At 42.7% G+C, this 24,117-nt stretch overlaps 1 protein-coding gene across 1 annotated transcript; it reads right to left on the reverse strand.

The window, feature by feature from the left end:
- Positions 1-18,691: 18,691 nt before the first annotated feature.
- Positions 18,692-22,459, reverse strand: IRS4 (insulin receptor substrate 4). Its single transcript, XM_052663867.1, has one exon. It carries the CDS (start codon positions 22,457-22,459, stop codon positions 18,692-18,694), a length of 3,768 nt encoding a protein of 1,255 aa, XP_052519827.1.
- Between the last annotated feature and the right edge of the window lie 1,658 nt (positions 22,460-24,117).

A 24,117-nucleotide genomic window follows, 5' to 3' on the forward strand; every position in this document is an offset into this window, starting at 1 on the left:
TCTAGAAGTAGGTTTGTTCCAATTAATGTGTCTAATTTATTCACATACAATTGCTCATGGTATTCTTTTATAGATGGGCTTCCCTAGTAGCTCAGATGGTAAAACATCTGCCTGCAGTGCAAGAGACCTGGGTTCGATCCCTGGGTTGGGAAGATCCCCTGGAGAAGGAAATGGCAACCCATTCCAGTATCCTTGCCTGGAAAATTCCGTAGACAGAGGAGTCTAGCAGGCCATTGTCCATGGGGTTGCAAAGAGTCAGACATGACTGAGTGAAAAACACACATTCTTTTATAGTCATTTTTATCTCTGTAACATTAGTAGTAATGCCTCCCCTTTATATCTGATTTTAATAATTTGGATCTTCTTCATCTTTTGTCTATCCCATGAATCATAGCCACATTGGCCTCCTTGGAGTTAGAGGTCCATATCTTTAATTCAAGGAATTGGCTTAGATTATCCATGACCCGGCTCCATGGCCTGAAATTGTTCTGAAGGCAATAAGACAGGGCAGATGTAGGTCTTATCAAGTTTGTTTCACCCCTCTTAGGGATCACTGTTCTTTATTACTTGATATGTAGTGTCTTGAAGCCCCTTGTTTCATATTCTGAGGTTCTTTCTTTGGTTGTTCAGGTGGGAGATTAAATATGGTCCACCTTGGCCAGAAGTAGAAGTCTTAATATCTTATTATTTACCATTACTTGGTGCCAGCACAGGGTAAATATTCATTACAACAGCAGGCCTAGATCTTTGTAGGGGATTTTGTTTACTATATAGCACATAGGGCTTTAAATGTAGGGTCATCTGTTACCTGTTATGAATATTTGTATTAGGATAGCCTAGTCTTTTGTCTCAGCTGTGATTTAACAATTGGAGTTTCAGATATTATTCTCATTAACTCTAGTAATACAGAGTTTTACTTTACCATAAGTGGGGAAAGTAGAACAAAAATGGTTTTAGGCTCTGATTACACAAAATGAAATATTGTGAGCACCATTGGTGTAATGAACACATTTCTTAGTGGGGGTAAGGAGTATGAAAACAGGGAAGGAGAAGTGAAAATCCTCCTTTCAAATCCTACATAGCAAACTGTCAATTTTTTCAAGTACCATGTGTCATAGAACTCTAGACTAAGAAGAAATCTTTCCAATCCCAATCCTTATATCCTATTCTACTAGACCTCTTATCAGGACTTTAATAGCTAGGAAAGATGGTTAAAATAACTTCTCCAAGGGAAAAAAGTGGATGAAAAGAGAATTATTTGGAAAGGTGGTAGGGCCTGGTCTTTAGCCTGTCTAAGATCCCCTGTAGTTCTAAACCTATTTCCAGAATATCAACTCTATACAAACAAAGCAAGAGTCAACTATAGTTTCCTAAGATGTAAAGTAACCAACTGAAACCCTTGACAACTAGAATGTTGACCTATTGTCACTGTTGTGCTTCCACAAAAAGACATGGTAGTCTTGCAAAAAAATAAGTTTTTGCAGTTTCTATATCTTATATGAAGTATATCTACTGTGTAATATGAGATATTTAGCTATAATTCTCAATACTAAGCACCATCACCAATACCTCCTGTCATCCCAGAATGAGCATAATTTCCATATAAAGAGGAAAAAACATCATAAAAAGGCAAGGTTGGAAAGGTGGTTCCCAAAATGCTTCTGAGAAAGTTAAAACAATAAGAAAAGTTTAAGCATAGATATATTTTAAATGGCAAACATACATTCAATTCCCTGAAATGTTGTAGAAAACACAAAAAATGTCGAAAAACTTCTTGGGAGTTACAAATATGGAAATATAGAATGAACTGTGGGCATCACTTTTTTCTGTACACACTGAAGAATTTCCTTCCCATTTCAGTGTTTTTGTGCTCATTCTGTTACTGAATTGATATTTCAGATAACTGCCAGTGAAACAGAACACCTTATAATGCATATTCTGAGATTAAAAACTCAAATCACTAACAAAATGAAAAGGCAACCTACTGAATGGAAGAATATATTTGAAAATCATATATCTAATAAGGGATTAATATCCAAAAATATAAAAAACTGCACAACTCAATAGCAAATAAAACAAAAACCAACCAAACAAAAAACAACCCAAAACAATCTGATTTTAAAAATGCACAGAGGATATGAATAGACATTTCCTCCAAAAAAAAGACAGTCAATGGATACATTAAAAGATGCCCAACATTACTAATCATCAGGTCAATGCAGATCTCAAAAAAAAAATGATATATTACCTCACACTTGTCAGAATGACTATCATCAGAAAGCCAAGAAATAACAAGTGCTGGTGAGGGTGTGGAGAAAAGAGAACCTTAGGTCACTGTTGGTAGAAATATAAATCGGTATAGCCACTAAAAAAAAATGTATGGAAGTTCCTTAGAAAACTTAAAGATAAAACTACCATAAAATCCAATAATTCCACTTCTAGTATTTACCCAAAAAATTCATACTAATTTGAAAAGATATATGCACCCTTATGTTTATTGCAACATTATTTACCAAATAGTCAAGATTTGAAAACAATCTAAATATCCATCAGTGGATGAATAAAGTTGTGGTATATATGTACAGTGGAATATTGCTCAGTCACGAAAAGAATAAAATCTTGCCGTTTACAGCAACATGGATGAACCTTGAGGGTATTATGCCAAGTGAAATAAGTCAGAGAAAATGCCAGGTGGTCTCACTTATATGTAGAATCTGAAAAGCAAAACAAACGAACAAAGAAAACAAAATCCAGAGATATAGAAAACAAAAAGGTGGTTATTGGGGGGCAGAGGATGGAGGATGGGTGAAATAAGTGAAGGGGGTCAACAGGTACAAGTTTCCAGTTATAAAATAAATCATGAGGATGTAATGTACAGCATTACAGATGACTTATAATCAGTACTGTAGTTCTGATTTGAAAGTTGCTAAGAGAATAAATCTTAAAAGTTCTCATGGCAAGAAAAAAATTTGTAACTTTGTATGGCAACAGATGGTAACTATACTTATTATGGTAATAGTGTATGTCAGTGTTGAATAATTACATTCTATACCTGAAACATGGTGGTATACGTCAATTACACCTCTATTAAAAAAAAGAAAAAGAAAAAAACAAAACAAAACAAGAAATGTCAAGGAGGGGATTGTTTCTGTTTCAGTTCAATGGACCCAATGTTTAATATTAAGTTACATCAGTTGTCTCCTGCTAAATTCTCAGGACTTTATTCTAAATAAGTTTTCCCCATTTATATAGCACAGCGCTGATGTTACTGACAAATTCCAATGTAGCATGCAACAGTGGTTCCTAATTGCTTTAGCATTTATCATTCACAAGAGACAGGAGGGAAATTTGTCTCATTTTGTACAGCTCAGTTGCATTTCTTATCTCTGAAGTACACTTAAGCAGCAAACTGGGACTTAAGGTAGCTGCCTGAAAACCAGCAACCATTAAAATGCATGTCTTAGAGGAAAAATGTATTGGTTTTTCTAAAACAGAATACAGTTTAGCCTCATTCTGTGCATTAATTTTGCATAATTTCTTTTGCACATTTTATAAATTAGGGGCCATGATTTGATTTACCCATATAGCCATACTCACATTTGCCAGGTTCTGCCTTTGAGTTCAAAACATTTAAAAAAAGCATTTTGGTGCATTTCCAAGATGCCCTTTGGGGTCAATTAGCACCTAGTAATATTTTTCTAAGCAGTCACTGGAGGCGTTTAACTAGTGCGTACTTAGGCATGTTTTACCTGACAAGTCTTCTGAATAGGTTTTATGCTTTAAAGAAACAGTATCCCTTCACATTCTATAGTGAGCACGTGGCTGCTGTATGTGATTAAGGGAGTGGAGACGCTGAAGTTCTGTTCACATACTCTTCAATGTAAATCTTTCCAGCTGTCAAGTTCTGCTGATTGTCAAAGCAGCCACACTGACTATGCCTACTGTTCCAGGAATCCAAGTTCCATTAAAATGTGAATCACCAAATGAGTGTACAATGATTATATAGACTAAAAGGCACAGATGTGCCTGTTTCTGAGGGGCTGTTTGGGATGAAAAAAAAAAAAAAATATATATATATATATATATCTGGGCTATGCCATGATAAATACAGATTGTCTCCCTTGAAGAGAGGATTAGAGTTCATATATATCTATGTAGATGTGTATATATATGCACATACATATACATATACACCTGGGCTTCCCGGGTGGCACTAGTGGTCAAGAACCTGCCTGCCAATGCAGGAGACATGGGTTTGATCCCTGGGTCAGGAAGATCTCCTGGAGTAAGAAATGACAATCTACTCCAGTATTCTTGCTTGGAGAATCCCATGGACAGAGGACCCTGGCGGACTACAGTCCATAGGGTCTCAGAGAGTCAGACTTGACTGAAGCGACTTAGCATGCATGCATGCCCACAAACAGCTTCCCAGTGGTAAAGAACTTGCCTGTCAATGCAGGAGACTTAAGAGACATGGGTTCCATCCCTGGGTTGGGAAGATCCCCTGCAGAAGGAAATGGCAACCCACTCCAGTATTCTTGCCTGGAAAATCCTGTGGACAGAGGAGCCTGGTGGGCTACAATCTATAGGGTTGCACAGAGTTGGACACGACTGTAGCGACTTAGCACACATGCATACACAGATACATATTTTAACTACATATTTTTAAGATAATCTCCGTTGTGCACAGTTTCTAATGATAAAGGCAGTCGAACTATGCATCCCCACGGTGATATTCTTTTACACACAACTTCTCAGGTACATCAAGTCAAGCTGTACATTGAACTTGATTGTCCACAAACACAACCCATGTAGCTTGCAGATTATGCATATGATGTGGGAACTGCTTCCTACCCTGTAGTCCACCCGACTCCACCAATCCCCTCCCCTTTCCCGCACTGATCCTTGAGCAAGCAAGGAGGTAATCATTTGTCTAGTGTTCCTTTAAACCTTTGGCTTCCAATTAGGCTGACAATAAATGTGCTAATATATTCTTGACATTCAACTCATTCATCGATGCAGAAATGTTTCCTGCCTGTTCATTGGTGTATTTTCCATGTACTCATATTCGCTTTCACAGTGGTTAAAAATAAGTAAATGAAAAGGGAGTCATTTAAAGGGCATGAGTAAGTAACAAGAGAAGATGAAAAAAAACTGTAACTGATTACCTTAACCTTATTGACCTGTCTCTTCTACTTAGGATTCATACATTATTAGAATTGACATGAAAATTCAAGTTCTACACTGGGGACTTCCCTGGCAGTCTCTGCTTCCACTGCAGGAGGCACAAGTTCAATCTCTGGTCAGGCAACTAAGATCCCAGGTGCCACGTGGCATTACCTCCACATTTGGAGAATGAAGACTTGAGGTATTAACTATTAAAAAGCCTCCAGTTTTGAGGCATAGTAATTTTAACCCAAACCCTCAGTTATCCTAACTGCTTTATTCTAAAAAATGCAGTCAATTCTTAATGGGGCAGAAAAAATATATTTAAAATGAAGCAGTGGAAGCAACAAGCTTCCCGGGTGGAGCAGTGGTAAAGAATCCACCTGCAATGAAGGAGACGCAGGAGATAAGGGTTCAATCCCTGGGTCAGGTAGATCCCCTGGAGAAGAAAATGGCAACCCATTCCCATATTCTTGCCTGGGAAATCCCATGGACAGAGGAGCCTGGCGGGCTCTGGTCTATGGGGTCGCAAAAGAGTTGCACATGACTGAGCGACTAAACAACAGGAAGAGATAACAGTATTCATTTAAAAAATGAATCTCCACACAAATAACATTCATGAACACATTTATTGCGAGTAGCTCTATGGAAAGGCAAGTCAGATATATATATAAACACTATACAGAGTTGCAAGGTTGTCTCCCAAAACTGCAAATGAGATGTTTACAAAGAAAAAAAAGAATAGAAGAGTATTTACAAAGGAAGACAAAGCCAGAGCAACTCAAAGCAGATCTGTGAAAGCAGAAAGAGCAAATGTAATGAGCTGTTGGAACTGGAACATTTTAGTTTTTACTGACCAAGTTAACTATGTCTGATACCAAATGAAGTGGAGAGGTCACAAAAAATCGTTCCATCATTGGTTTTTCTTAACAGCAGCATAAACTCGTAGCTGAAAGGTAAGTGATATGTTGGTACACTGACTCTAAAAAGATTCTTCCAGCACAATACTGAATAAATTAGTTGTGTCTGTAAACTAAGAAGTTGTGTCAAAAGATTGCATATTTGTTATGCTGTACCTGTGACTATTTGTACCTGTTACTATGTGTACTGTTGTGTATGAGGTTTCCCCTTCATTTATTCAGCAAGTGTTACATCTGTGCTGTACCCTGTCTGTTGGCAGCCTCTGAACCTAATATGCAAATAAAGCAAAAGAACATTCCCCCCCAATCATCTTTTCTTTCCACAATTCTGAACAATTATGACTTAACTTGAAAATAAAATGGTGAGAGAAGGCTTGAGAAAGGCTGCCTGAAGACTGCATTGTTACCATAATGAACAAAAGCCACACTGCATTTCTTTGATTAGGCTGGGAAAAAGCAAAGAGTCTGAAGGAACTGGTGAGACTGATGCCCTAGCAGTGACCAGTAACTGGAGTAGTGATTGGTACTGCAGCCACATCCTCTCCTCAGCACCACTCACAAGAGAACAAACAATAAAAGAGCCCCCACCCCATCCCCTTGGTTGATAGGCAAGGAAAAATAATAGAAGTCAACTCGGTTTTTCAGAAAAGTTAGTGTAGCAACACATGTACTAGAAGCCTGCTTGAAGACAGAAGTACACGTTCAAAGACATCAAAACCGAGTGGCAGAAAACTTCAGGTAAATATTACACTACTTCAAAGTTGCACATCAAATGCGAAGCAATTTTTTTTTAAAACAGTTACGCACAACAGGTACATCTACAATCACATGTACACAGGTACACAAATGTGTGCACACACGTTAGCACTCACACAGTTATTACAGACACTCACACCCATCGGTGATGAGGTTTGCCAGTGATGGTACAACAAGTTGTGATTTGTGTGCCACCACATAACAAAGCTCTAAGCAAGCTTCAAGACCTTTGTACCTTTCCTCTGTGATCACCACCTGTTAGTGTCATGTTCTCAAAGGTCCAGGTTCCTAAAATCTTAATTCAGTTTCCATCAGAGACAAGCAAAAATAGGAAGGGGGAGCTTGCTCTCTGATTCTTTTTTTTTTTTTTTAATTCTGTTCATCTTATATAGTCTTGTTATCCAAAGGGAAACAAAACCTTATAAGAGGTTCCTTTTGGCTTAAGTTTCGGTCAGAATACTGATTTATTTGTACACACTAATTTCTTGAATATGGGAAACTGATCTCTTTATAGGAGCCCTGGGCATAGGAGGGAAAGTGTGTCAAGGAAAGAATCAGAAAGAGGGGGAGAATGGAGGATGAAAGGGGGAGGCCCAGAGTGGCAGAGGGGGTCTTTGTGAAGAGACTTTCTGAAGAACTTTGCTTCATTTAGGGGGGAAATTTTTAAATTTTTTAAAAAAATAATGGTTTTGGAAATGTCCAATCGATTTGCAAGCAGAACATCACAGTATTGTATATGAAGAAACAGATCCTCTGTTCTCCAGTTCTGTCTTTATAACGTTGGCAAAGTTCAGTCAAGATATCTGTTAACAGTGAATGTGGATAGAAAGTTGCAGTTCTGTTCATGAACAAAACTGAGATAATCTGCCCTTTGGTCCTGCATTTGAAATATTAGAAATGTCCCATTCAGATATCAGTCCAGTTGAGGTTTAAGTCTTTGATCAAGAAAAGTTTTGTATATATTACTCAGAAAGATTCCAGATCATACCTACCTTCTCAGGAACATAACCTTCTTTATCTCCTCTTATTTCAAGGGTTTTCAACTTCAAAACTAAATCTAATATTATACATTAGTGAAATTGGTATTGGCCACATTTATACATAGGTCAGTAACATTCTTAAGAAGGAGCAAGTTGTGAGATGTTCACTTTTATACATTTGTTTCCTTTCAAATTAGAAAATAAAAACAAAGTAGAGTGAATTTCTTAATTCAAAATCACTGGATCTATAAGGCAGCACTAAGACTGATCTGTGTTAAGATTATTCAACTGCCAGCATCCACGTGTAGGCTTTTCGAAATTCAGGTCACTTTCTATTTAGAAGCCTGTGAATTCTCTTTTAGGCAGATCTGGAGTAGACACAGATGAAATTCCATAAGCGTCACGTTTCTTCTAAATTTTGTGTGGCAACGTCATCACTCTAGGAAAAGAATAAAAGATGACAGAATAAACGTTACTTTCAGGATTAAACTGTGAAGTGCTTTTACCCCCACCCTGTTCTAAAACAAAATTGAACTAGTAGTTTTGAGAACCATATTGAGGACACTTCCTTGGCAAGGACATAGGTAACTAGGCTGGATGCCTATGACAAACACCAGCACAAGCCCCACAAAGACCTAAGGGCAGTTACTCCTTTTGCCCCCAGGCTCCACTCTGAATTTTCCAGTGGATAGCAGCTTTGTCAATGTGCATGCACTGCTCTACTTTCTCCCAGTGAGGCCAGCAAGTCAGCCTGGCATTGGGTGGACAAAGAGAAGCTTTTTCTTCTCTCATGTTTGATTATGCCTTCACCAAATTATATGACATGAGTCAAACGATTCAAGCACAGCCTTGGTGCTAGTCTCCAGATAGAGTCACTAAAGTGTCAGTCACTCAGTCGTGTCTGACTCTGCGACCCCATGGACTATAGCCCACCAGGCTCCCCTGTCCATGGAATTCTCCAGGCAAGAACACTGGAGTAGGTTGCCATTGCCTTCTCCAGGGGATCTTCCCGACCCAAGGATCGAACCCAAGTCTCCTGCACTGCAAGATGATTCTCTTACTGTCTGAGCCACCAGGATTTCATCTAAAAGAGCAAGGTCATACCTGCAAAGGAGATTTGAATGAAATCTCCGTCTAAAAAATAAAAATAAAAAAAGAAGTAGTAGTTCTGGTATTACTCTCTTGGCCTTTTGCTTATTGAGAGGGCACATAATTGGGAGTGGGGCAGAGGAAGGGTGTCCAGTATACTGAAGAAGGTGCTGGATTGCAGAAGGGATGGGGATAAATGGCCAGCAAATTGATTATGGGATGTGAGTGTTAAGACCAGGTCACATTGAAGAACCAAATATTCCATTTCATGATAGCTGACCTAAAAGAACCCATGGAAAGCATTCCCCAAAGTAGGCTGCAAGTACAAGATCTTGTATTAAAACAGGGGTCACAAAGAGCCGGACCTGACTGAGCGACTGAACTGAACATATTAACTATTCACTCTTTCATCAGAGGTTTTCAAAATGTAACCACTTGCATCTCCATGAAGCATCAAAGCTCTCCACTCCCCTCCCACCTACTTATGGCCATTCATCATGATTTACTCTATAGGGCTGTTCCTCCATGTGAAAAAATTTTTAATTAACACCATAGATTAGGAAAGATATTGTTTTCCTGTCAGCAGTGGGCTTAGGAAATTTTAGATTCTATGTATTTATCAAATTGACATAGGATGAAAGGTGTGATCAGTAGAGGTTAACCATGATGGTCCATGCTCAGTTATCTGCTGCAAAATTAGACTGTACTAGCATTACAGATGGAGAAGGCAATGGCACTCCACTCCAATACTCTTGCCTGGAAAATCCCATGGACCGAGGAGCCTGGTGGGCTGTAGTCCATGGGGTTGCTAAGAGTCGGATATGACTGAGCGACTTCACTTTCACTTTTCACTTTCCACTTTCCTGCATTGGAGAAGGAAATGGCAACCCACTCCAGTATTCTTGCCTGGAGAATCCCAGGGATGGGGGAGCCTGGTGGGCTGCTGTCTATGGGGTCGCACAGAGTCGGACACGACTGAAGCGACTTAGCAGCAGCAGCAGCATTACAGAATTTTGAAGCTACTGTCAGCTAGAGGTTTTTAACAGAAGTTTAAGATAAAGGTACTGTACCTAATTTGGTTTGCTTTGTTTTAGTATAAAAATGTTCATACATAGTATACTGAATATGCTTTAAAGGAGATTTCTTACTACTCCCTGTATTTCACAAGTGTTTTCCTAGAAACATACAAATTAAGCTCCATCTGACTACCCCAACAACATTACAGTAAGCCTGAAATTAGGGGCATTTGTTCCTATTAGAGCTTTCTTTCTTTACTTTTTTAAAAGTGACAAGGGTTCTAATAAAAATTTGATTCATATTTCAATTGCTTTCCTATAACACCTACACACCAGCATTGAGTGAATGCTTGATAACATACTAAAACCTAGCAAATAATGGTATGATTTCAAGTTTACTTTACAAAATATATTCATCAACTCTTGATTAGCCATGCCAGTAGAAATAAATAATGCTATCGAAAACAAGATAATCCAAAAATAATTTAATTTGCTTTTGAAATGCATTATGGGAACTTGAGCCACAGATTTACCTGTATAATCCTGTTTTACTTAGGTCAATATTAAAATGAGTTTACATTCCCCAAGAACATTTCAAAGAACACCATAAGAAATAACCCAGAAGCTTGCTGGCTGGCAAAGGAAAGCAATTTGGGATTAACACTCCATTAGAAACAGTCTGCAAAATGAATCAAAGGGCTGACAGTCACATCTGAGTTCTGTTTCCTGTTCATTTTGATATCATTTCACCACCAGGAAGGTAAATGGCAATGCTTTTAATAACATGATCTGATTTTGATGTATTACTTCCACTTGAGACTGATGGGTTATAAATAATTACTGTATCAGGTATTCTAACTTTCTGATTAAGCAAAGGTCTTTTTAGTGGCAAGTTGATTTCACCCCTTCTCCAGAAGGGAGAAAACCTCAATGGACTCTGATGGGTCAAAACATTTTCCTACTCGTGGCCCCCCAAATCTGACAGATATAATTTTCTTCTAAAAAACAAATGCAGCAAATGTTTCTATCTCAGTTTTTATAATTATATAAATCTGACCATTAATCTTTAATATACTGATAAAACACACATGACATCAATACTCCCGCAAATGTGTAGGGTGAGCAACGTAGGCAGTTCCTCCAGGGCATTCCAGGTCGCTTCATATGAATCTCAAACATGTTTCTATTACTGCCTAAAGTCCAACAGAGCAGTGGTTCCCCTGCCCAGAGAAGCCCAAATAACAATATATCCAGTTAGTCTCTCATTCTTTTTCCACTCTCCCAATCCCATGGCCTCAGTTGTCTTACCTCCAATCTTCCTAGAACCAAAGAAACAATTCAAGTTCTTTTGAAAATTTTATTAGACATCATGCTATCCATCCCCATGGTCAACTGGTGATCTCGAACAAGCAGAGGCAACGATAAGCAAAGCACTGAAGACGAACAAAGTAAATGAGGAGAAAATGGAAGCATTTAACCCAAAGATGAGTATATAATAATACAGTTACATTATTGCCTCTGGCTTATATGTAGATTTTTTCCACCAATAAGAAACAGATCATCACATCTTCTATGCCCTGTAAATACATAGGAAGATCACTCTAGAGTTTAATTGAAGTGCTGTCCCTCAACGGTGAAAACTAGCAATAACTGCCGCTAGTCTTTACAATGGAGAAGGCAATGGCACCCCACTCCAGCACTCTTGCCTGGAAAATCCATGGACGGAGGAGCCTGGTGGGCTACGGTCCACGGGGTTGCTAAGAGTCGGACATGACTGAGCAACTTCACTTTCACTTTTCACTTTCCTGCATTGGAGAAGGAAATGGCAATCCACTCCAGTGTTCTTGCCTGGAGAATCCCAGGGACAGCAGAGCCTGGTGGGCTGCCGTCTATGGGTTCGCACAGAGTCAGACATGACTGAAGCAACTTAGCAGTCTTTACACCACCAATCATAACAGACTATTGTCTCCTTCATAGATTAGAAGCTCAAATATGCTTCTCCCTAAACTGGCAATGGTTTTGTGATGGAATACTCAAAAGAATCTGTTAAGGAAAATGAATGATGCTTGTAAACCTCCATCTCCTCAAAGGTCAGTTCAATTGCTTCACATCTGCCATTTGAAGGCAGGCCCTGGACCACTTATGCATGCTCATTCAGGTCTTGATTATCTGGATACAAACTATTTGGGGATCAGCTACAGGATTTTTATCACAGGTCAGCTTCTCCACTACCTCCCAACACACACTCTGGCCACTTCATGCTGCTGCCTAGTTACTGAAGACTTAAGGAATGCAAGTTACTAGAATTCTAATATAGGCAGTCTCTGATTTACAAAAGACATATTCCAGGGCTCACTGTTTACTTGAGACTCAAAATAAATTATCCTGTGAAAACAATGTTATAAATAAATAGTGGACAGGTTCGTAGGTTCGTCCACACAAGCAGATCCCAAACTGAGAGGGGAACGATTTTGACTGCACCCGACAGTCATGTATAACATTATTACTGTGGGGAGACATGTTTGAAGTTTCAATATGAGACTCCAGGAAAAGATCTCTTCAAGCCATAGCAGTAAGAATAGAGTCTCCTAAATTCAAGCAGCTGTAATAACAGGGCCAGGGTGGCAGTAGAAACTATGGTCAGAGTCGCAGCCACAATTAAGTCCTTCATGGGTGGCAGTAGTGGGTACGGTTGGGGAGGTCTGAGGGTGAAGACAGAGGCATAACTTATGAAAAAGCAGGAGTGGGAATTCCCTGGTAGTTCAGTAGTTAACATTTCATGCTTTCATTGCCGTGGGCATGGGTTCGATCGCTGGTCAGGGAATTAAGATCCCACAAGCCACATGGTGTGGCCAAAAAAAAGGAAAAAGCAGCAGCAGGAGTTTAAAACCATATTTATTGGTCAGACTTTCAAAGGCACCGTGGGTGCAGGTGTGAATCATTTTCAAGGTGAATTTAGAGACAGTCTTGATTGATATTCTCTAAGTTTCAAGTCTACAAGTAACAAATTAGTAATCATAGAGAGGCAAATGATATAAATTGTGAAAACTAGCTAAAGTGACTACAATTTATGGGGAACTGGATATTCAGTAAATCCAGATGATCTGGCTAGCATCAAACATAGTGTGGTCAATCCAACCATGAAAACTGCTTTGAACACCAACCCAGCTGCATCTGTGCCAACAAGTGAGACCAGGGCAGGCAAGCGATGCTGTTCCTGTGAGCTGAGCACAGACAGGCTGTGAACTAGGGGCAGCAACTTCTCAGGAAAGAAGTCTTCCCCTCTGAGGGCCTCCCTTCCCTCGTGGAACTCCCAGAGTGGCCTCACCTTTACTGCCAGAGAGAGGCCAGGAAAGGCAACTTTTCCTGAAATTATTGAGAGTAAGACTCACAGAAAACAACCCATGAGAAAGGGGGTGTCAGGAAGCTAGAGGAAAAGTGCAATAACTTTCTCATTTCACTGAATATTTCAGTACATATTCTCATTAATTCTAAAAGGAATTAGTCAGAAATAGTAAGGTACCCTCTAAAAGAATGCAAATTTGAACTAGGATATAGGTCTACATTAAAAAAAAATCTTTTAAAATTCCTATTTCTCAAGTGTGCAGCCTAACAGCTGAAAAAGAAGATGAAAATCTAAGACCTCTTGCTGAACAACCAATAACCAATGCAGAATTGCTAGAGAATGCATTTAATGTCATATGGTGGACCTGCTGTCTTGGCAATTTTTATCAGTAGCCTTAAAATTAGCAATCTGATAGTTGTGGTAAAAATTGAGTGTGCTGTATTCATTTCATTACTATAAAATGTAGCCTTTTTCATCTCTCATTTCTCACTCAGGACAACGCAGTGTTTTCCAGTAAATGATCTTCACCATCTTCGAGCCTGGCAGGACCTCTTAGACAAAACATACTGCAGGCTTTAATTAAGCATTTCACAAAGTTATTTTCCAATAATGCCTATAAAATGTCTGAACTATTTTTACATAGTCGTAAAGCATTTTTAAAAACGGTGCTAAGCAAAATGAATTTATTTTTAAACAAAGATTTTTATGGCCCTAGGAAAGGATTTGATTTTCAAGGCTTCTAAAATCTTCTTCCCTGACTGCCAAGGGCGAATTTTGCATTTTAAACAAATGAAGAGCATCTCTTAATACAATGCTTTTTTTCCCACCTGTCTCATCTTACTCTGTTTTTTGTTTGCACCATAATGCTGCCGACTAGAATATCAGATTTTATACATATGGACAAAAAGGAATTGAAAGACTTTTGGCAATAACTGGTAAATGTCAACAGATTATTTGGAAAAACCACACACAGGTGACTTTACTTAAGGAAAGGACCATTAACAGAAGTTTATTGAATGCACCCCTTTCATTCCTTTCAGTGTTTCTGTGAAATCCAAATAGATACACAGAGTATTTGTGTTTGGGAGGTAAAGATGAGCAAACGCCTCCTGCAATCAGATTTAAAACCTTCAATTCCAATACAAGTTATATTCTTTTATAACAAAGCTATAAACAGTTCAATGTAACGAAAATGATCCAATCTCTGGGGGATGGCTCACAATTATAACACTCTGAATGAATTACTTACAAGCAAATTGGATACTATCAAATTCAAGAAGACTTGGAAATTTCCCCAACCTTGCTTATATCATAATCTTCATCAATAGGAAAATAGCAGATTGAACATCTGATGAAAGGGCAGTGTGGTATGCTGGGTGGAGCACTGGACTTGAAATCATATGTATAGATTTGATTTTCTGCTCTGCCACTTACCTCTTTGACAATGGGAAAGTTCTTAACACCGGCTTCAGTTCCAGTACCTACTATCCCCCAGTAAAATAATGAATGTAAATATGCTTTGCAAATTATAAGGCAGTAGGCAATTGTAAAGCATTTCCTCCATCAACAAGTTAACAATGATCCCTTTTAAATCACACACAAGATGCCTGATTTCTCTCCACACTGGTTATCCTCACCTATTTCAACATGAAAACTTGGGGGTCACTCAAAGAGTTTATTTCCCAAATAGTTTCCTGTCAATGACTCTGAAGCCTCTTAGTTCATGTTTGGTAATTAGGGGGAGGAAAAGAAAGCAAGAGATCTTGTTTGAGTATTGATGCATGTGTGATATTCAAGTCCTAGTCCTTGTTTAAAGAGATACTTTGCTAGTGAGTAGCCAAAATTCCAAAATCACCTGGGATGCATTACTCAAAAACAGAATGAATCCACATAAATAATGATTGCCAATAGCTTTAGTTAACTTTAATAGAATGAAATCCTCTTTAATTGTTACAGATCAAATACCTCTACTCCAAATAACTGTCCTTTTTTTTTTTGTGGTGGGGATGAATGTTGTCTAAAATAAGTGACCCAACAATGGTGACTGAGAAATCTCTGCTATGTGGAGATTTAACTCTAGTAATGTATAATAAATAAGTCCAATAAACAAAAAATTTGCTCTCAGCATCTATAATTTATATCAAGAGGATTTGGCAGTAGTACACTGAAAAGAAGCTTATGCCTCCTTCGTGTTAACAACAAGGACTAAAATTTCAAAAGGCAATTAATACAGCTTTTTTTTTTTTTTTTTTGCTTTTTAATACCAAGTACTATTATAACATTACTAATTTGGCCAATTCTCTCACCCCTCTGAGAGCTGCTCTTACCTACTCATCTTTGGAATGGAAGATCAGTGAATTTTTTTAACCTTAACTAACTTCAAACTATGAATTCTACATCAGATACAACAATAAAAAAAGTAAAAATGCATTCATAAACAAGAGCCAGAATAACCATATAAAAAAACTGCATTCTCCTTATAAATGCTAATACTTATAACCCATGTGTTTAAAATCTGAGTACTTCACACTTCTTAAATTATTTCATTTATTAAAAAGTCAAGTCCAGTTTATATTTGTGGGTGGCTCCAATTGTCTTAAACAAATGGCTCTGAAGTACTTACTTATATGCAATATGACTTGTGGGTAAATGAGATTACATATTAATTTTGTGTTATATGAACAAAGCTGTCTCACTGCCTTATGGGCTCCCTTCATTTCTCTTAAGTTACAAACAGATCACAACTATAAAAATGCCAATTCTGAACAAGCATGTAAACCATTTTAAGAAAACTTAAAAGTGGGATTTGGGGACACAGGACTTTAGCTTTGTGTTTTTTCTAAATGTAATAATAATAACTAACAATAATGACAGTAGTTGCATTAGTTGCATAATAATTCATGTGTAACACTTACTATGTGTCAGACACTGTTTTAAACATTTGCAAAAATTAAAATTACCCTGAGAGATACTTAACTCCTAATGAAGACTGTGCCTCTGTTCCTTTGTAAAAGCATATTTGTTATTTTCTAAAGTGAATTTTTTCCTATTTTGTTAGGAAGGTGAAGCAAGATGAGAAATGGGTGAAAACTATTCTACAGCTTTATAGTCACAAAATGATCATAATCAGCCAGCTTGTTCTTAACCCTTCACAGACAACATTCCACCATATCAATTTGCATTAAGCTGGTAGGAAAAGTAATTTCCTTCAGTTTCTTTCTATATATCTTTCCTTTTATATATCTCAGCAAATAATGTGCCTTAATCAGTCTCAGGACCAATCATTTTTGCAAGAAACTAAATCACTTGTTGAAATTATTGAAACATCAATGTTTGTTAATCCAATGACAAAATTAAAATATCTTACATTTGCAAAGTACTTTAAAGGCCCAAAGTCCTTTCACATTTGCTGTCTTGTTTTAACCTAAGCACTTATGTCCCTGTGAGATACAGCCTCCTTGCTGGAGAAAGTTAGGAATTTCCTCAAGGAACAACACATTTACAGAACATTAGCCTCCAGAATAGCTACAAAGTTATTTGAAGTTATTCATAAATCAGTAACCTATGCTAAAATAAATGTTAATTATTTCATGATCTAGATAATATTTGGGAAGACAGGATTTATTTAAGGAACAAGAAATTTTCACTAATTTTCATTTTTGCTGAAACAAAGAGTAGTGGAAAATATAGACAAACCTCTATGAAAACTTGTTCTTTCCAAAGCACCACAGGGACATAGATTGCTATGGAACACTCACATCAATATCAGTTAGGCTCAAACAATGGCTTAAGACCAATTTCCAGGTGTACTTCACAGAATAAAATAGATCTGTTCTTGAAAAGCTTGGTATGAATTAAATGCTTGGCAACAGAATTGTATATTTTAAATGCATGGTTCTGTTAGTGCTGATGATTGCATGTGAGTGCCCACGCGTGTGTATGTGGGGTGGGGGCCCTCACAATTTAAAGGAGACCTGAATTGAATCCTTTGGCATGCCAAAGCATCCTTTTGTCGTTTTAATGATCACTCCTTAATGTGTCCATGCTACAGACATGAGTTTTTGTAAGGCAAGTTTTCTAAAGCAGGGGGAAAGAGGGGAGGAGGGCTACACCTGCACTAAATAGGGAGCTTGTTAGGTGACTGTTGTGATCAGTCCCCGACTTGTTCTGCCTGATCAAGCACAGTGGGCACAGATCCAATCACAAAAGCATTCCACAAAGCAAGCAAAGCAAGAATCTTCACTAAACTGACTACTGGAATGAAAACTGCTGGGGTCCATCCCTTCTCTTCCCTGGAAAAGAAGCACATATCAGTAAAGAGGGGAGGCAGTGGAGACTGTGGAGACATCATCTCCCAAAACCGTTTCTCAAGAATGTCTCCAGGGACACTAATAACAACACTGCACGATGTATACAACAGATTTACTTGAAGTCTTATTTCCAAGTCTGACAGATCCTATTCTTTCTTGTTTCTTCCTTTGAAAAAGTAACCCTTTAAAAAAAACTTTCACTCTTCCAGGGTAAGCTGCCCCTGGGGTCAGGTCTGCCCCCAGCCTTACTATCCTGCTTTACTGAATTGCCCAGAAGATGCACCAATTAGATGTTTTAAATGGTTTTTAAACCTTTCAAACAAATAGTCATACCCATTATTGTGTTATCACCATACCCTTTTCGGCGGGGGCGGGGTGGGGGGGAATTACATGAAGAAAATGTGGCACAGCAGATGACTTGCCTGTCACTATTAGTGACATAGAAAAGGAACTCTCAAGGTTTCCGGCAATGTATCCTGTGTAAAAACAAAACAAAACAACACCAAAACACATTCCAGAGTTAAACACAGTCTTCTTTCAATTACCTGTTCTGGATTATTTACCTTTGGTTCCCGCCAGACATTCACACTAACAATTGAGATTCAACCTTCTTGGTAAATCTCAGCAAACCAACATAACCATGACTGCTTTTTTAAAAAGTAATTTTCTGAGGAGAAGGTCATCAACCCGCAAAGGTTAACGGTTGATTATTACTGCTTAATATCCAGTGCTCTTATTAAATGTCCTGCAATTAAATGTGGTCATTTGTAGAAAAGCAGCTTTGACATGTTGATTTGAAAATGAGTTGATGGGATTCAACGGAGGACGAGGTCCTGTTTGCATAAATCAAAGGCTATCTGAAAACATGTTACACATCCTTACGTTTAAACTACTTCTAAAATGTAGAACCAATGTTTAATCGATAATCAGAGCTTTCCAGGTAAAGAAACTTTAATAATGATTCACATGAATGAGTGATTAAAACAGAATTCTACTTTCCATTCTAAATAAGCACCAGTGAATGAAACATACTCCTAACACTGTAACAGGGGGAGTGCATCGATTTATTAAGGAATCACCACTAACTTCAGGGAAATGAATTAAAAAATCACCAACCTCTTTGGGGAGAGTCGAACTTCCTGTTGTCACGTCTTGCAAAGTCCATTCTCACGTACGTGTCGTCTTCGTCAGAATCTTCTCTTCCTGGGGGTCTGGGCACCCGGCCGCGGCCAGGTGATCGAGGCGGAGCGGCGACTGCAGCGGCAGCCCCACCGGCTCGGTTCTCACCTCCGGCCAGGTCTGCTGATGGGTTTGGGGCTCTGGGGTTCGAGCCACCCGCAACGTCTTGGGCCCCCCTGACCGCGGCACCAGCAGCATCTGCAACAGGTAGGAACCAGCGGACGGAGGCGGAGTCAAATCCAGCGGCGGCCTCAAGGCCGGCGGCTGCTGCGCCGATGCCGGGAGCCGCGACCAAAGCGGAGGCGGCAGCTAAAGCCCGGCCGAGAGCTAAGGCTGGCACGGCGGCCGCGGCTGCGGCGAAGGAGGCGGATAGGTCTCTCTCGAGGCTGTCGGTCGGAAAAGCAGAGATGGCGGCTCTGGCGGCTGCAAAGAAACTTTGCGAACGGCTTTGTGGGCGCCTTCGCTCGAGCTCTTCTCGCAGTAGCAGCCTCGCTACAGGTGGTCGTTCGGAGCAGCGGCTGGGGGAGAGAGAAATGTTCATACAGCACTCAGAAAATGGATCGACCACATAGATGCGACCAGTTTCGGCATCGTAGCGAATGGCACTGTCAGCAAAAGGCACGGCTGGTGTCATCGCTGGGTTGAAAATCACTTCGATGTAGTCACCTTCTTCCCTATTAGCACTGCTCCCTGTAGCACCGTCCAGAAAGAAGGCATTGGCACCTGGGATAGCTCTGAAGAGATCTGAGAGGTTGCCTGCTGGATTTGGAAATGGCACTCCGAACTCAATATTCACATAATTGGAAAAGGCAAACTGTCTGGGGTCGGCAATTATGCCCCACACACCTGGAAGTCTTTGAAGACATGGATCTGGCATATTATAACCTCTCTTAGGGAAGTCAATGTTGACGTAGCCCCTAGGGCTGTCGGCTTCTCTCTGCTCCTGTGTGGGCTTTTGTGGTTTTGGCTTGACTTTGTTTCCTTTTGTCATAAAAGGAAGTCGATTAGGTCTCTTAGCCTTGTGCTTGGGGGGCCCATCACCTGAACGCTTGGAAGGTGATCCCCCATCTCTAGGCTTTGAGAAAGACCCTTCAACTGAAGGCTTTGAAGCTGTATCTTTGGGGCCTCTGTTAGATGAGACTTCCTTCTCTAGGCCCTTTCCTAGGAATTTTCCAGGTAACATTGGTACATACTCATTATGGTCACTCTGTCCCAATGGGGAGCTCCGAAAAGGATTTGGCAGAGAGAAGTAGGAGCTCCAACTTTTAGAGGAAGAGCCTCCCTGAGGATTTCTGGGGTTTTTAGGAATGGCACCAGCTCCAGGGGCCATGAACATATAGTCACTGTCACTGTCATTGTCCTTTGAGTCATCCTCTTTAGCAGGATCAGGTGCTTTTGGAGGACTTGGCACAGGTGGTGGGCTCACTCTGGGAAACATCATCATGTACCCTCTAGAATCTTCGAAAGGTGACCGAGAGTGGCGCTTTTTGGACACAGAGACATTTTGAGGAGCCATGGGCATGTAGTCGCTGGAGCTTGTGAGAGGAGCAGCCACGCCTGGCCTCATTGGCACATACGGATCATCCTCGTCTTCATCAAAAGCTCTGGCTCTGTGGGGACCCCGAGCTGCACCTTCTGGGGGCTCCATGTCTTTCACTTCTTTGGCTTCTTTGCGTTCTTTTGTGGCCCCTCTGTCTGCACAAAAATAAAGTCGGAACCTTCCCCCAGACTTCCCTTTCCCACCAGTTGCTGCACCTGGTGGGGGTGGTGGGGGCGGAGGTGGTGGCATTTGCTGTTGCTTGCTTTGAGTTAATTTGCCAAAGTAGGATCTTTTCTTCAGAGATTTCCCACGATCACCATTGCCTTCGGGCCCCTTCCCACTCCCTGAGCCTTTGCCCCCTCCGGAGTTCTTGCCACCGCCTGAGCCATGGCCATCTCCGGGTCCCTGGCCACGGCCTGAGCCATGCCCACCTCCAGCTCCCTGGCCACTGCTTGAGCCATGCCCAGCGGTGCCCTGGCCGTCCCCGGAGCACTGGTTTCCTCCTGCACTCTGGTCCCCGGAGCTGCTGCCACTTGAGCCATGGCTGCTACTTGAGCCCTGACCACCTCCGGAGCCATGCCCCCTGCCTGAGCACTGACTTCCCCCGGAGCTTTGGCTACTGGAGCCTTGCCCACTTGAACCCTGTCCACTTCCTGAGCCCCGGCCATTTCCCGAGCCCCAGTTGTTCATGGGCATATAGTCACCTTCGTTTTCTTCCTGACCCTCTTTGCCCTGAGGACCGCCTTCTTCCCCTGAGTTGCCAGAGCCAGAGCCAGAGGCTTCAGAAGACACGGGATCTCGGTCGTGGAGGGCTTCTGCAGGGTACAGGATGCGCACAGGGCTGGGTGCGGTGCGGCGGAAAAAGCTGGCTGGCACTGAAGTCGCTCTCCTGGATCTGCGCCCTCTGGGCAGGTGTAGTCTTCCTCGTCTGGAGCGGGGCACAGGCTCACTGGGTGTTATGTAGCGCCTGGCGAGGAGCATCTCGTCTTCCCCATCACCGATGGCCCAAAGGTGGCAAAACTGCTCAAAGCGGGACCTTCGGAGCCAGCCGCCGGGCTCGAGCGGCAGCATGTCCAGGTGCCTCCTAGTGGACAGCAGGGTTAACAGGTGGCCGCCGATGCTGATGCTGTAGCTGCGGCAGCGGGCTCTGTATTCGTCTGCACACAAGGCTCTCATCTTCTCCAAAAACAGCTCGTGCATGTTTTGGGCCACCACACAGTCATCCACTTGCATCCAGAGCTCCCCCGGACCGATGACAGTGGACCTACCGACTTCCAAGAAGAAATACTGCTCCGAGTGCCCACAGCGACGGATGCTCAGGAGCTGGACGACCACGCTGGCCACTTCTGTATTTAACCTCACGAACAGAACCTCCTCGTCGGTAAGACAGAGCCGGAACACGCCGCTCAGCTCTTTTCGGTGCCCCAGCCCCCTGGGTTTGACTATTACTTGCCACACATCTTTGTAGAAGGGTGGCTCCACCGCCGCTGCAGCCGCTAGCGCGGCCGGCTCTCCCTCCGGCTGCGCGCCGAGCGTGCCGCAGCGGCGGCGCTTGCTCTCGAGGATGAGGCGGCTGAGCAGCAAGTACCAGCTCTCTTGCTCCGACTCATTCTCGGCCACCATCGCGAAATACTCGTTTTGGGTGAAAAGAGCGATGAGGTGTGGGTACCTTGCGTCGGCCCGCTGGCTCACCGAGAAGCACTGGTACAGGGTGATCACGCGCCGCGGTGCAATGAGCGCGGGGACCGTGGCGCCGGAGGCGGCCGCCGCCGCTGCAGCCGCCGCGGTGCGGACACTGTGCCGGAACTTCCTGGCATTTTCGTAGTATTCCAGCCGAGCTGGGGCGTCGGCGGTCTCGAGTTTGAGCACGAAGTAGCGCCAGCGCCCATGCTTCTGCTTCCGCAGGTAGCCGCGTTTGCAGACTTCGTCCCCGACGGGAAGGTCCTCCTCGTCGGACTCCGAGTCTGACCGGGAGCCAGTGGCCGTGGAGAGCCACATGGCTCCCGGACAAGACGACCCGGTCCCAATGGGTGCGGTGGGGGTTCCCGAGGAAAGAAATGGGGTGGTCGCCGCCGCAGCTAGAGCCGCTGCTGTTGCCGCTGCTGCAGCTCGCAGTCTCCTTGTCGCTTGGTAGCGAGCGAAGGAGCAGCTAGCCATGGTGATGCACGAGGGTTTTAAGGTGAGCGAAAGGGAGGGGGGGCTCGGGGACGGGAGAGTTGGGGGAAGAGGCCGTCTACCCCCTCCGCCCGCCCCGCCCCCCCTCCGCCTAGGCCCGCGCCCCCGCCCACTCCACTCCAAGCGCGCGGCGGCGGGCAAAACAACACGTGACCGCTGCCTCACGCGGCGGCCGCTGCGGCTCCTGCTACAAGCTCAGCAGAGGGGCGCGAGCCGCCGCCAGCAGAGGTGTGCGAGGGAGGGGGTGGCCGGCCCGAGAGGTGGGGCGGCCTCCAACCCCTCCTAGACCCTCTGGGAGAATCTCCCGGCCTGTGGGCCTCGGGAGGACCCACGGGAGGAGGCGGGGCCCCTGGCCACGCTGGTCCTAACGGGGACTCCAAGGAGGCACGGACTGGGGGTTGGGGGAGTATCGGGAGAAGTTCGAGAGGGGCGGAGGAGAGAGCAGCCGGAGACGGCGGCGGGGCCGGGGCACCACGGCCGGGCTCGATTGGCTGGAGGGGGCGAGAGGTGGTGGGAGGGGGCGGAGCACAACGGTCTCGGGCGGCGCCCGGGAGGAGAGCTGGCAGGGTCCTGGGATGGCTTGTTTGTTTATTTGGGAAGTAGAAGCCAGGTGAAACTGTTGCAAGATTCTTATTGGATGGGGTGGGAGCCAATGGGAGGGCCTAGCAGGCAGACCGCCTCGAATTAATTAGTTTGGGGGACAGGAGGGGTGCTAAGGGGCAAGGGGGCGTGGCTTGGGGTGCGGAGTGGGCTCCGCTGTACGGTTGTCGCGCGTTCGGCGGTAAACAACCCTCTGCAAATAGCTGTTAATAGTACTGATAAATTCGTGCAAATCCCCGAGCCACGCTGACCCGGGGACCCTGTCGGGCGCCCTCTCTTCTTCCCGTCCCTCACATAAATTCTCTCTTTCTGTCACAGTCTGGTCCACTAGTTCCCACCGCGCCCGGCGAGCCGAGACTCTCGGGAGAAAGTGTGGGCAACCCCTGGAAACGTGTTAACGACCGGGGCCCTCAGACCTGCCGCCCGCCGCGCTGCAGGCACTCGCGAGCCTGCTCCAGTCCTGATAAAAGCCCGCGAGTGTGGGGCACAGAAATAACAGCGAGGGTTTCAAAATGAGCCTGCTCTTTCATCAGCGTGCGTTTTTAGTCCACGAAACGTAGGTTGGCTAAAGAGGGTGGTTCCGGCTGTTTGATTAATGCTGACTATGAAAGCACAAATTTGGGGGCCTGCAAAGTATACAGCCATGTTGAAAAAAAAAATCAGACTCGATTCTTACTCAAATACAGCAGTGTTGAGCTGTGGTGATCTTTTCCCGTGGGAGAGACTTTGAAAGGCGCCTTTAAGAGAATTTCAAAATAATTTTGTTTCCCTTTGCTTGATCGAGACCGAAAAACTTTAGAAAAAGAAAAGCTCATACCTAGAACAAAGGATCATACTTAACACATATCCTAGAATATATTTCACATTCCTCGCATCAAGAAAGGAAGCTTTTTGCTGAATCTCAGTGTACAGCTTGACACCACAAAAATAAGAACTATTGCCTCCTCTTTTTCTGGACAAACTGCTGAATGTGGAGTGTAAGTGCAACCTCCTGAAATGTTTCTCAGTTTCTCTCTATCCCGCTCTCTCTTACTAGGATT

The sequence above is a fragment of the Budorcas taxicolor genome, chromosome X, assembly GCF_023091745.1.
Source record: "Budorcas taxicolor isolate Tak-1 chromosome X, Takin1.1, whole genome shotgun sequence".
NCBI classification, from domain to species: Eukaryota; Metazoa; Chordata; class Mammalia; order Artiodactyla; family Bovidae; genus Budorcas; species Budorcas taxicolor.